Genomic DNA, 14,757 nt, shown 5'->3' on the forward strand with positions numbered 1-14,757 from the left:
TCTTTCGGTAAATTACTTGTCCAGGGAAGTTGCTGAGTCAGGGGTACATGCTAAGGGGACAGAGCCCTGGCGTCAATAACTGTCATAATTCAATCCTTGACTAATATTTCTGGAGTATTTCTTAAGTAACATGTTTTATTAGTCTGAAACTCTTCTCAGCAAGCAAATCCGAAACTCACCTGCCTCTGCAGGGCAACACATTACCTGATAAATGTATCCGTGTCAGGGAAATACTCTGTATATGTGATAGATTAACCAAAAGTTTAATTTACCAAAAAAAACATTTATCTGCTCCAGTCTCCAGCCACTTCCGTGCCACCACAATACACATCACTTGCAACCGCGGGGGTTATCAACCCCATTGTCTGCATCTCCGCACTGGGAATTGCTTGTACATTCTCCAACTGTGACTCCGAATTTGCAGTGTAAGAACCATTATCTCCAACCTGGCAGCCTTGTGCCTCTTCTTGTGGAGCTTCAGCCTCAGGGAGCAGTGCGCTGTCTACAGGAAACCCTTGTGTCCTCTCCTGATAGTGAGGACAAACAAAACACTTGGGACCCACATTCCTGCATTCAGCGCATCCCAAACTTGCATACACCATATAAGATCCATCCTCATGTTTAAAAGGTAATTGCATCCTAAATCACTTATTTTAGCTGTAAATGTGCTTGTATACCTACTTTATAATTAAACATTTTAACCCATGCCATTATTTCAACATTTTTGAAATAATATCATTTGGAAGAAAAAACTGGTTGAAAACATCTTGGTGCTGCCCTCCAACGTTTGAACAATGCTTTCTGCATTCCACTCTGGGCCCACCCCAAGCATGATATTAGAGTACTTTTTTGGAGAAACAACAGCGTCATGTAGATATCAATCAAGATATCCACCCTGAAAATTGTAAAAGTTTACTTTTTAATACAATGGAACACTGCAGGCGTCTGATTGTCTAGATTGGTTTCGGCCCAGCGTTTTTCAAACTGGAGAAGCATGATGGCCTGTTCATAAACTTTCTCTTCTTACATCTAAACAGTCCACTAAAATATGTTTCTGAAAACATTTGAGGCAAGAAATAAACCATGTAATTGCAGAATCTTAATTCATGTATGATCTGCCTAGTTTGACAGTTTTATCCAAGTTTTACGAGCTAGGCGCAACTACGCTGTACAAATTCATTTGCATATAGAATACTTTATGCAAATAAATGGACACACCTTCTCTACCCACCCCAGGACACTTTTTCTAAATAGTGTAGTAGGTAGAGCCAGGCTGAAACAGCATGTGCAAGAGAGTTGTAACTGATCATGAACCAGGTGTAAAGGTAGAAAGAGCCCTGTTGATGTTACTTCAGAGTCTTCACAGAGTCATAAATGCACAGAATAGTACATCTGTAGTTGGGATTTGCAATAGAATCACAGATTCAGGCCATAAATGATCAACATGGACAAATTGATGGATTTACTCCAGATGAATAGGCCATTCTCATCTGTACTTTTTCTTATGCTCCCACGTTATGCTTTCACATTCTCTTGTCTGTTTCATGCACATACTTCCACAATGCAACAGAAGTTTAGTGTAACAACATAACAACATGTTGTAATGTACAATGTAATGTAATGTAATAACAACAGACCCTTACTATGAAAAAAGGAGTACAGCATTTAATGTAAGAAATTTGCACTAAATATACTATAGTAGAAATCACAACAGACCTGTTTGTAGCCCCATAACACAGCACTGCTGAGAGTTCTGCCATATTTAATTTCTTATTTTCAGTGATCTCAGCACTTTCCAATTCACCTTGGTTGGTTGACACCTGTGTGAAATGAAAGCCAGTAACCACAGCAACGGTCCAGGCCTTGCAGTGAATTGTACCCTTTTATGTTTTCTGTAGACAATAATATTCAGCTGTATCTGCCATGAAGGAACCAAGTACGCTGAAAGTGCCATCCCTATACCTTATGGATAGGCTCATATAAAGACTAACCAAATCTGGGCATGTTAGAGGGAATCTCATAAAGTTAGCTAGTTAGCTTTACGATCATGCTAACTAGTCCCAGGCACACACATAACATAGCTGGTTCTTAACACTTAAATGAACTTCAATAATACAGAATCAAAATGAGCTTTTTGTTTTTCCAAATGTCTTGGAGTACTGCCTCTTATGCATTTATTTTACGGGTATCATTTGCCAGGATTGATCACTTTAAAGGAGTTCAGGAATAATGTCTGGCTCAGTGGGGGTTTTTCTGATCCTATGATTCCCTCTGAATCCTCCATTTTGAAGCAATATTTGACTACCTTTTTGTAAACCTTTTGTTATGTATTGTGTAACCGTTTTGCACAATACGTAAATTATAATTTACTCCTAGATTTATTGATTAATTGACTGACTGATTGACTGATTGAAGAGGCAAGGTGGCAGAGGCAGGCCTCCCTTGGGACTATGCTGTCCCCCCTCTGGGAAGTTACTGTGCTTCCCTGAGATTAGCACTTGTGTTTGCAATATTTCTCTAGATACTAACATCTGCTAAATGCCAGTAAAGTAAAGAAGATGCGAGGGAAAATGAAGGGGGCATACCTTTGCACTGCAAACCCTGGCGGAACAGGCCCTTCAGCAGTTTCTTGCAATACTGGCAAACAGTGGGACGGGTGTAGGAGTGGATGACGAAGGTGTGAGGAACCTTCACTTTGGACAGTAGAATCTTGTCTAGCTCGATGGGGCGCCCAATGTAGGACTGGGAGTTTGACCGTTTCTCTCGCCCTGGGAAGGTGTCGGATTGGGCCTTCTGCTGTGGGGAAGGGATGGGGTAAATTCTGAATCTTAGGATGAGGATCACTTTCTGCCCCCACCCTGCATCTGTCTCAGGCAATTATCATTAACAAAAATTATGTATTCAATAAAAATAACAATAGTCTTGTATTGAATATGGACAGACAATATTATTTTTGTTTTTACTCCTGGGGAAATGCAATTGGATGTTCGTAGGTTTGATTTGAGAAGCAAATGAAGCGACAACTCCTGCAAGATTGCATCTTGCAAAAGCAAAGCAAAATTTATTAAACCATGCCTTTGCCAATGGACCACTGTCAGAGGAACAATGGGAATATGCAAAAATCAGAACCATGTACATTTGTGAAATTTATGTCAGTCAATTGATTGATCGAATAATAAATCAATCACGAATAATAAAGGCACCTTTTTAACAATCAGCACATGCATCTAAGACATTTTAATAAAATATGAATGCCAAAGTTGTTTTTATTTACTTGTTATAGAAAATACTTCTCATTTCATTTTTTTAAAACACAAGAATCTTGTGAGAAGGAAGAAAAATAAAATGTGAAAATGCCAAATACTTTAAATTGAAAGTATAAAGTATAGAAACAAAATATCATGATATTATTTTGTTTCATTCTGAACATTAAAACATTTTCATAAATGTGATATTAGCCTGTAAGCTGGTTGAGAGGGCTGCAACCTGCAGACAGTCTATCTGACATCTAACGGGTGGCATTCATAATCATCTCATCAATGTTATCTAACACATTTTCTTTAAAAAAATTTAAAAACGATATCAATATCACACCCATGTGTTAGTCATAGTTACCATATATATACAGTACCAGTCAAAAATTTGGACACACCTGCTTAAACCAGTTTTTTCATGATTAAAAATGCTTTAAACTGTATAAACTTGTCTATAAACACTTAATATTTCATTATATGATATCTATACTTATATATATATATATCATAGTTTCACCCTTCTACCCTATATTGGAAATATATGGTACTGCATGTGGTGAAAATTATGTAGAAATATACCCCATGCATTTTGAAATATGGCGGGTGGTCTTTATTTTTTTTAAATATGAAAAATTCTACAGGTCCTGCAGCACCTGTTAAGATAGATGTGATCATGAACACCAATACATACCAAGATATTTAAATAACAAAACAATGCACCATAAAGAATTGGACAAATGACTTCACATGTGTTTCTGATTAGTCAGGCCTGTTCAATTGCTTCCTTAGTGCAGTTAAGAGAGCTGTCAATATCTCGACTTGATTCCATGTTTTTCATTTCCTTTGAAGTCTGCTATTGGTGTTTGTCAATGTGAGGGCCACATTTGTGCCAGTGAAAGAAGCCATTATGAGAACGAGAAAAAAACAAAAAAAAAAAACAGTTAGAGACATAGGCCAAACCTTAGGATTACCAAAATCAATTGTTTGCAACACCATTAAGCTGAAGAGGGGTGAGCACGGGTCAGCTCAATAATAACAAAGGGCCTGATAGGCAAAGGAAAACCTTACAGTTTATGACTGAAAACTTCATACCATAATGAAGAAAAAACCTCAAACACCATTCTGACAGATTAGAAACACTCTTCAGGAGGCAGGCATGGATGTGTGAGTGACTATCCACAGAAACAGAACTACAGTGGCTACACTGCAAGATGCAAACCACTAGTCATGTATTTGCTAAAACACGATGATTAGGTTACAGTTTGCTGAGATGTACCCAAAAATGCATTCTGGAGAAAGTTCATGTGAACAGGTGAGACCAAGATTCACTTGTATCAGAGTGATGGCAAGAGCACAGTGTGGAGGCCAAAAGGAACTGCCCAAGATCGAAAGTACCCCCCTCATCTGTGAAACATGGTGGGGTAGGGATGTCATGGTTTTGGCATGTATGGCTGCCAAAGATACTGGCTGACTTCCATGATGGTGTAACTGCTGATAACAGCATCAGAATTAATTCTGAAGTGTACAGAAACATCTTATCTGCTCAGGTTCAAACAAATGTCTCCAAACTCATTAGATGGTGCTCCATCCTACAGGATGATCCAAAACATCCTTTTAAAGCAACAAATGAGTTTTTTAAAGCTAATAACAGCAAAATTCTTGCCAAGTCATTCACCCAATCTGAATCCAATTTCTCATGCTAATGAGAACACATACAATGCCTACTATGCAGGATTTTTTTAGCCTTGCTGTAGTCCTGTGGAGGCAGCACAGTGGTGCAGTGGGTTGCACTGTTGCCTCACAACAAGAAGGTCCTTGGTTCAAAGCTGGGGCCTAACTCCACATAGTAGTTTTCCCCAAGTCCGGGTTTGGGTTTCCTCTGGGCACTCCTGTTTCCTCGTCCTGGTTAGCGATGGACTAGAAAACTGTCCAGGGTGTATTCCTGCATGCTGGGATAGGCTCCAGGACTTCCTGCAACACTGACCAGGATTACAGATAACAGAGTATAGATAATGGAGGGATGGATGTGGTCCTGTGTTTACAAACAAAGAAGTCTCCTCTGTTCTCAACCGGGCCCAGTCACTCTGAGTGCCCAACTTAAGCCATCTACCTGACATTGCTAGCTAGATAGCTAGGTAATGTTACTTACAGGTCCAACAAAAAAACACACCAAATTTTCATCCCAATGTCACTTTTCATCCCCTTTGCATACTTGTGCAACCTTCATCATTTAAGTAGCTAGCTAGCAACAAACACGCTGCTCAAACCTGATCCTACCACACAGGCTCTGTAGCCACACCATCTCCTCCCCACACAGAAAAGAGCATCAACCCCAGAAACATCCCAAACACATTTGCACACAGAATAACAAATACAGGCAAGTAGGACGGATTCTGCAAATGTGGGCATAGACAAAGACTGCCAGTGCATCATAGATATGACTGAACATGGTTATTTTAAGTAACATTATATTAAATAACATAATAACAATAATATTTTAAATATTTGCAAGGGCAACTTGTGAGGGAGTGGGGAATTAGGAAGACCAGACGCAACAGAACAGGGTTTCAAAAAAAACTATTCCCCACTAAGAGAATAACCACCAAGTCACAGGAATATGGACACAGGAATATGGGTTAAAAATAGAAAAGAAAAAGGCTTCACTCCACAGGAGACTATCCCAAATAAATAAGGCAATCCGCTAACCGGAAAATGCCGAACTGAGGAGAAGGAGTAAAGGAAAGCCTATAGAAAACAAACAAATAAAACAAATGCACCCGAAGGTGAACTAAGCGACAGTTCCACCCACAGGAGCTGGAACTAAGAGACCTAGAGACAGCTAACATAAGCTAGGACGATACTACACCTGCAATTCTCTCTCTTTCTCTCAATGAATACCTCCTGAGACCAACCCGGATATTCGGAGTTCGTTCAGTACCGGTACCGGCTCTCGTGTATAGGCGACACTAAAGCATTGTTTCTCTGTGAACACAGACCTTAAGTAAGGTTTGACAGGTGCAACCGCAAACGCACTAAACACGCCTGCAGACCTCTAACCAATGAGCACAAGAGGACTTGCAGGCAGAGTGAAATCTGCACGCGTAAGACCCATTTAGCTAAATTGACATGGCACAGTCAAATTAGTGAAGCAGGAGGAGAAAGGAATCGAGCTGGGTGATACATCCACCCAAAACCATGACACAACTAGCCCCCAAAACAAGCAGGAGCCTGGTAGAGCATTACCAGAGAAGGTATTCAGCACCTGGTGATGGCTATGGGCCACTTCAAGCAGTCATTGCAAACAAAGGACATGCAACATGACTATTTTCATTTGTATAATATTACCCAAACATTATGGTGAAATTGGGGGGTTATGTGTAAAAATTCTGTAACTTCTAAATTGTGAAACCAAAATGTGAAACTATCACAAAAAAAATAAAATAATTTTTACTAATTTCCTTTTGGTACAAGTATCTGTTTTTAGTATGTCATACTGAAACTATATTTCTGTTATGGTCCTCAATGATACCAAATGGAACATTAGCCAAGTTCCCTCAAATCTTTCTGTAATTGTTTGATGCTATTTTTATTTTAGATTTTGTCATGGTACAAATATATTTCCAAAATGGAGCATCAGCTAAGTTGCCTTTCTTTTGCAGTTGAGCCTTTCTATTTTTCAAAATTATATCAACATGATTTTGCCATATTGGAGTGGTCATTTTCTTTTTTCAAAAGAGTTGTCTAAGTTGTCTTTTTTAATGTTTTTACTGGTTCAATTCAAACTACATAGTTTTGCCATTTGATTGCACAATGAATGAATGTGAGCAAAAGTAAAAAGATGACACTTGATGTTCATTTCATGTAGTAGTCAAAAATGTGTAATTTATTATTGGTATTTGTGGTTCAAAGGAATTGGGTGGTCAGTGGTTGTGCAACCCCCAACCCCCCATACTAAATGTTAAAATTAAACCTACACCCTTGGGTCACACTGCATATTATTTGCAAGTTCTTAAGATATCTCACAGTATGTATTACTTGTAGCTTCTTTATCAGCAAACCATTACAACTGAAAAAATAATTTATAACATATTACACATGCTGTATAAAAATAAAACCGGTCATACAGAATTCCTCAATGATGTAAAGTACCAGTAATTATCACTTGCAGCATATTTGCATATTTCATTCATATTTTCCTTTTTTCCCAGATTTGGTTTTGTTTTGGACATAGGTAGTGTTCTATGGCATTTCTTTATGGGAGGCAGTGCCTCCTAAAATATTTCCATAATTTGTATTTTCTATAGTATTAGGAACTGAAAATGTTATTTGAAAATGAACACACCATAAATACTCTATGAAACGATTTTAAAATAATTAATATAGTACAAAATATATATAAAAGTTATTATGAAATCATCTATGAAACAGAAACTCTAGTGAAAGCACATGTCATTACAGCCTAGCTGGTACTTGAAGAACTTTCGTTCACAAGCAAAATAGGAACTGAAAGGCCTGCAATTGCGAGTGCAATGAATTGGATATTTATACAGACCTTGAGCTTGATTCATGGGCTCATGTCATACTTGGGTAATGGTAAACATGTTAGCGGTCAGTTCAATATTCATTTGTGGCTTTTGATATACTCTTTCACTTTAGGCTAATGCATGAAAACAATAATTCCACATGATTACAGTGCACTGTGTTGTTACAGTATTATTTAACTATTATAAAAGGATACTTCACAGAATGTCCATTAAGCTGCTTCTTTTAAATTTCCTTGTGAAAAAGTCCCTCTTTCTCCCTCTCCTCATAACATTTTATAAGCACCAGCCACAGCCACCATAGGTTGCTGAGAGGATTGCCAAGAAAGGGGTGGAGCCTCTGAGATGCTGTGGACATGGTGTTGAGATGGTACCTACCTCCATGCTGGGGCTGACTGGACACTGGGAAAGCAGAGAGAACAAGAAAACGCACAGCCGTATTAATCACCCACATCAAAATGATTACATTACCAATATATTAACAGGTACATTTACATACAAGAAAAGACATTCATATAATAGTTTTTTTTTTTTTTAATTTGGCATAAATATATTTTTAAAATATTTTGAATTTACATGTGATATACAGTACATTGACATTATGCAATACATGTATATTGTAATTAAATATATAATGAAATTATCATTTTATTTACATTTAGATTGTTTTCAAATCCTCTTTTCCAAAGAAAAAGCAACTGTTCCTGTATATTTTTATGCATTTTATCTTCCCTAAATATAAGTTTTTTATTCTCTCATATTTGTACATTTCTTGCATTTTCCTAGTATATTTATTTATTAAATAGTAATTTAAAAATACAGCAGCTCTTTCGGGATCTATGCTGAAAAGCCTGAAGACCAGACTCAACTCTTTCACAAAAGAATGTTTCATGGCAGCTTTCATGGGAGACACAGTACAGCTCTGTGAACTCTGTGAAAGAGGTATTTAACACACCACACACGGTTGATAAACACACAGATATGTTGACACTTCTTATCAGGGATCATACTGTAGCTTAAACATGAAAACTGCAAACTGCAAGATTATCATTAAAAAAAACCCCACTTCAGCTCTCTCTTTTTACGGGCACATTAAAATATGTATAAATACATTCTGTGCCAAAATCTTCCTTTTCACAGAGATCAGCATGGAATCACCTCTAATATCAATAAAGGTGGCTCAAGTTGCAGTGGATGTGTATTTGTATTTAAACAAATACATTAATGATTTATGAAGCTTGTGAAAAAATGTCATTTTGGCACAAAGATTACTGGAATGGCTATCTGTAACATTAAACCTCAAAATTTCTACCATGCTATCTATACCATGCTCAGAGGGCCCATCATCCCAAGCATACTCTTACAGTGAATTACCTTTCTCATTCACATAAAATTTGAGCACAAAACAGCTAATGTCATCTCAATAGTTATATAACTGCTTAGTTATGGGACATCTTGCATGATATTCCAAGAATTCAGAGTATTCCATTTAGTGTGGCTAATCATAAAGGGTATTGTAAAATACAAACTTATAGATCAATGCAGCTAGGCTAGCTCCTTTCAGATCAGTACAGCTCATAGGCGCCGGATATAGTTTTTTCCAGAGGGTGCCCTCAAAAAATTAATACCTACCCAAACGTAAACAATACATATCGTTATTACAATTGTCGTTTCTGCATGAATCTGCATTCAGAATGAACACACAGCGCACAAAAGAGGACACTAAGTAATATAATAAATTAGAAGCTGAGCCTGCTCACCAAGGTTGACATCAGTTTTTTAGGCGGAATGTGTTTCTCCTCAAAGCTGTGCGCTTGATGAAGTCATCGGCTATGGGATTCAAATTTATATTCCTTGTAACGTTGTCATAAAATTTTTCCCGACCGTGAAAACTGCCTGACTTGTTTAACATTTTGGACAGATGTGGCTAGCGGGCAAATCTATCACTATTTCCGTCGCAGCATTTTCGACACAAGCAATATCTGAAGCGCTATCCTAAACTTTCTTCTTACCGTGAAGAGATTGACGAAAGTTCTTTTTTAATGCATAGTAGGTTTGATCTAAATGCAGTTATAGCATATAGCCTTTTTCCAACGGTGGTATAAGTTACTTTTAGTGTTATTAACTAAAACGAGAGCCAGTTTTCAGAGCTTGTTATTGGGTTGACTGGTTCTACAGTGAGCTGGTTATTGGGGTTGCGTGGATTTAGATTGAGCTGCTTCCTGGAGTTGAGCAGATTTAGTGAGCAGTGAGCTGATTACTGGTGTTGCGTGGATTCAGCATGAACAAGTTACTGATGTTGAGTGAATTTAGAGTCTTCTCTAAATTCGTCGGTTATTGGGATTTCGAGCAGTGGTTCTCAACCTCGGTCCAGGGAAACCACTGTGTATGCTGGCTTTCGTTTAAACCACAACTGCAAGCCCAGAATTATAAAAAGCTGTTAAAGACTTAGAAATATTGGGATGGCAGGTATGCCATTCTGCCAAGTTATGCTTTGGCCTGGTGCCATGCCCCATACACATACAGCACCAAGAGTGGCACTTTTCAGGGTTTCCGACAAAAACAATTATAATGACCACAGACTCTCAGCCTTTAAAAACATGAATTTCTGCACCTACTGACCTCATGTCAGCACACAGAATTGACAAACAACATATCCGCACAATAAAACTCCAAACATAGGGAATTTTGCATTTTTTGCACTGCTTTTTCCTGCCAATTACATCATCACAGATGCTCCATGTCCATTTTGATGGACCTGGAGCAGTTTTCAAGTGTGAAATTAGTTTTTGCCTGACCAGAAAGCAGTAATCAGCACGGTTCATGATAGGCTACTCAGTGATTGGTGGAAAAACATAGTATTTCTGAAAATTATGACTAGATTGTGAGCAAAATAGTACATTTATGACAAGGTTGGAGAGAATCCCATTGATTCTCATTCAAATCCCAGAATACTAAATTGCTTCCTGTAGCATAACTGTGAAGTTCTCACGGACACAAACCAATGGACTCAGCTATCTTGCATAGGCCCACTGAACCATCTTTGACATAACTACAGCGGTCCTGAAGGGCAAGACAAATGAACAAATCAGAGAACACAAGAAAAATTCATAAAGCGCCTGAACAACAACTGTGGCCTAATTTCTAAAATGTATGCACGGATATGATCCTAAATTCAATAGACATGATCTTACGTGAGAATCTATGCACAAATGGAGATTAATAAAAACTTGAAACTGATGTGTAAACGTTCTTATGCATGGCCTATGCCAGCGTTTCCAAACCTTTTCCCTTCCGCGGCACACTTTCCAAATTTACAGAATCTCATGGCACACCACTCTCAACAGAAAATAGCCACAAGCAACGTATTGACGTTGATGTGACGTGCCACAGTAGGCTTAAATGTTCTTTTTTTTTTTTTTAAAGGATTTTTCACACGACACACCTGACCTCGCCTGACGGCACACCAGAGTGCTGCGGCACACCGGTTGGGAAACGCTGGCCTATGCAATTCTGCTGCACTGCAGGCTCAACATATTCTTTTCAGACATGAGAATACGGCTTGACCATACATGTGTCAGATTTACTTTTGTGATACTGTAAGCACTGTGATATGCAATATTGTGGGCCTTTATACAGGCTATTGCAGCCATAAATGCAAGTTTGGGGGAGACAGAGCACCACCCCCAGTATTTTCACTGGCCCCAAGACTAGCTGGACTAATGGTGACTTAGGTGCATTAACTGTCTTAACTACTGCTTGTATTTTTTCCATAGATTGCGTTGTTGCCGTTCTCGTTGTGTTAGTGTTAATCAGTTTAACCTTCAGGGTCCAAGTTGAACTATGCGGTTGTTCCCTGCACTTGGACCGGTACTTCTCTCTAGGGGTTTCGTCATACTTGTTCCTGGTTATGGTTATACACTTTGTTGTACGTCGCTCTGGATAAGAGCGTCTGCCAAATGCCTGTAATGTAATGTAATGTAATGTAAATGTAATGTAGCTAGTATACCTGCCAGACTTGACGTTTGACTACGTGAGACTAGGTGGCCCAGCAGTGTGTCTCCCCTGCTAAAGTGGAAAATTTACCATGTTGAACTCTGTCGATTACAGAAGCCCTGAAGAAAAAAAATTGTTGTAAAAGTCGGCCAAAAAAGTTTATCTCTATGGACACAACATTATTTTTTGCATGCAAATTAGATTTCCCGATAAGCATAGCCTAATTAAGTTTAAATGCTGTTGGCAGGCTACAAATCAACTTGTAGCTATTATTATTAAATGGCTCGTTATCCATAGAGGACATAATACATCAGATTGGAATGCAACCCCTCTAATTTACATTAAATCTCATGAAAGAAAATTACCCCCTGTGCATCGTTTGATGCAATCAAATAATACTGCCATCCTCAGGACATTGCTGCTCTACTGCTCGATTGCTTGTGTCTGACATGCACTTCCTGTTTGTGGTAGAAAGAGTGAGGAGTGTTGGAAAAAGTTTGTTACGGGATTGTTTTGTGCTTTCGGGTGTGTATTTGATATTATTTTGGGCTTTTTGTTGAAACAAACCCCCCATAGTACAAGTAAGGTAAGACGGTTTTACTCCTAATGTGAAAATGTTTGTTGCTGTTAGGGGACAGGGGGGGCTTTTCCACTTTTTTATTCTTTGATTTCTGCTGCTAGTTGTCCGGAGCCACCTGCGCACTTTTAAGTTGAGGGCTTGGTGTCTCTGTCTTGGCATTTTTACGTACTAACATTAGCTGTAGTTTATTATAAATTTATTCCAGCTAAATCTTTGGCTGAATTTTTTTCTGAGATATAATTAAAATACTGCCTAATACAAATGTTCCTTCAGTCATTGCTACCTAGTATAAAGCTAGCTAAGTTAGTTTATTAACTGGAGTGATTCCACTCTGGGTAGTTCATTTTCTTGTTACTTAGTCAGCACTTAACTTTAGATAAAAGCGCCTGATTTATTTTTTTTATTTTTTATTTTTCCTCTCCGGTTTCTGCTGCTTGTTGTCCAGAGCCACCTGCATGTTTTTCAAAGTGTGGTCTTAGTGCTTCCATTTCGGAAGTAACTTACTCTATAAGTTCCGAGAGATAGGGTGATAGTTAGGGGCTAAAAATGTAGCCAAAGCTGTGTGAGGGTTACAGGATGATCGCGCTTCTGGAAAGCGATTTCCAGGGTGAGTTTGTTTGCCACTGTTGCCAACTGGTTGAGCATCTTGAGAGCAAGATTCTTGATCTTGAGGACCAGCTTGCTGGACTCCACAGTTCGCAATTATCAGAGTTGCAGGAACTGAGTAGTATGTCCCATAAGGATTTGGTGTGCACACCACAGCTGGGAAGGGGGGAGAAGCCAGAGCAGGCAGGAAGAGATAGATGGGTGACAGTGGGGCGCAGCCGCAGAAAAGTGCACACCACACAGGGGCGACATCTCCAGAGTTTGTGGTGTCCATCCCTTGCAGGAAATGGATCTGGCTCTTGACCCTGAGAGTGGGAGGACTGAGTAGCCACTGGGCACCCAGCTGGTCACATCCATTCAGAAAAGGGAATTAGTGATAGTGGGGGATTAAATTATTAGGGGGGTAGACCAGGGGCGTTTCTAGGATTCAAAGACATCAGGGGCTTAGCCTCAACAAAATACTAACCATAAATAGCTAGCTAACTACCTAGCTGCTTATCCTATGCAGCTGTGAGTGATGATATGTAATGGATTTTAAAAAAATCTTTCATACTAGCATGTAAACTGGCAAGGCACTGGGCAGGCAAGCTCAAAAGAATACATAGCCGTACTAACGTTACTGAGCTGGCATCACAAATCATTATTTTGCTGGCGTTACACTTCTAAATCTGATTTTAGCTCGCTAATAGCCAAATTTTAGTTAATCACAATTAGCTGCATGTATAGTATCATCAACCCTGTGCTGTCCTACACAAACCTGAAGCTAGCTGCTCTGCACTCTCTGGCTATGCTGCTGACTGGCTGTCAACAGCCGCTGTAACGTTAGTTACATTCCCAATCTCATCATTATTCTCCTGAATCTCCTCCTCAACAAACTGCCTCAATATTTTCTTTAAAAACCCACGGATATCCATTGTTTCAGACAGTTCGCTGATACTAACGTTACTGAACAAGAAATATTCGGACTCGTCTGCAAAACTGCGTAGTGCGTACTCTGCTTACGTTTGTCATACAAGCGGAACTGTCAATCTGTCACTCAGAACTCTGTGACTGAACTTTACTGTACCAGTACTAGCCATCAAATTGCTGATTGCAACCTACTGCGCCTACTAGACGGTTAGGTTACTTACTGCTCAATTTGAAGGGGGTGATTTGTTTACTTTAGGGCTCCATTAAATGGAATGATATTTGGTGCTGTATCTCTTTTTTTGGGGTATCAAAATTTTATTAAAATTTTTTTTTTGGTGTCAAAAGGTCCAGGGCTCGACGAAAAACATCCGGGGCTTCAGCCCCGGAAGCCCACCCCTAGCGACGCCACTGGGGTAGACAGCATAGTCTGTTTGCATGAAAAGGAGTCTCGTGCGGTATGTTGCCTGCCTGGTGCCCAGGTAGGAGATCTCCTGGAGCATGTGGACAAGCTCTTGGCCAGAGTGGGGAGGGATCCAGTGGTCATAGTTCACATAGGAACCAATGACATAGGCAAGGGTAGGTTTGAGGTTCTGCTGGACAAATTTGTGGAGTTAGCAGAAAAGATTAGGAGCAGAACCTCCACGGTAGTTTTTTTCTGGAATACCACGTGCAAGTAGAGAAAAGCAACATTTTATTTGGAGGTTTAACATGTGGCTACAAACCTAGTGTAGGAAAGAGGGGTACATGTTTATTGGGCACAGGTTTATTCTTCTGGGACAGGGGTGACCTGTACAAGCGCAACGGGCTACACCTGAGCCGGAGGGGTACTGCTACACTGGGCCAGCGTATGCTTAAGGTTGCACAGGATTAT

The 14,757-nt window shown here is 39.3% G+C and overlaps 1 protein-coding gene across 5 annotated transcripts in view; it reads right to left on the minus strand.

The window, feature by feature from the left end:
• Positions 1 to 14,757, minus strand: part of prkd1 (protein kinase D1) — a 350,415-nt gene that overhangs the window by 125,129 nt on the left and 210,529 nt on the right. For all 5 annotated transcript variants that reach the window (XM_035429543.1, XM_035429570.1, XM_035429561.1 and 2 more), the window contains 2 exons: positions 8,174 to 8,197; positions 2,586 to 2,796 (listed from right to left, as the gene is read on the minus strand). In XM_035429543.1, coding sequence (XP_035285434.1) covers positions 2,586 to 2,796; positions 8,174 to 8,197 — 235 coding nt within the window. The remainder of the gene's footprint in view (positions 1 to 2,585; positions 2,797 to 8,173; positions 8,198 to 14,757) is intronic.

Source organism: Anguilla anguilla, chromosome 1 (assembly GCF_013347855.1).
Source record: "Anguilla anguilla isolate fAngAng1 chromosome 1, fAngAng1.pri, whole genome shotgun sequence".
Classification (NCBI taxonomy): domain Eukaryota; kingdom Metazoa; phylum Chordata; class Actinopteri; order Anguilliformes; family Anguillidae; genus Anguilla; species Anguilla anguilla.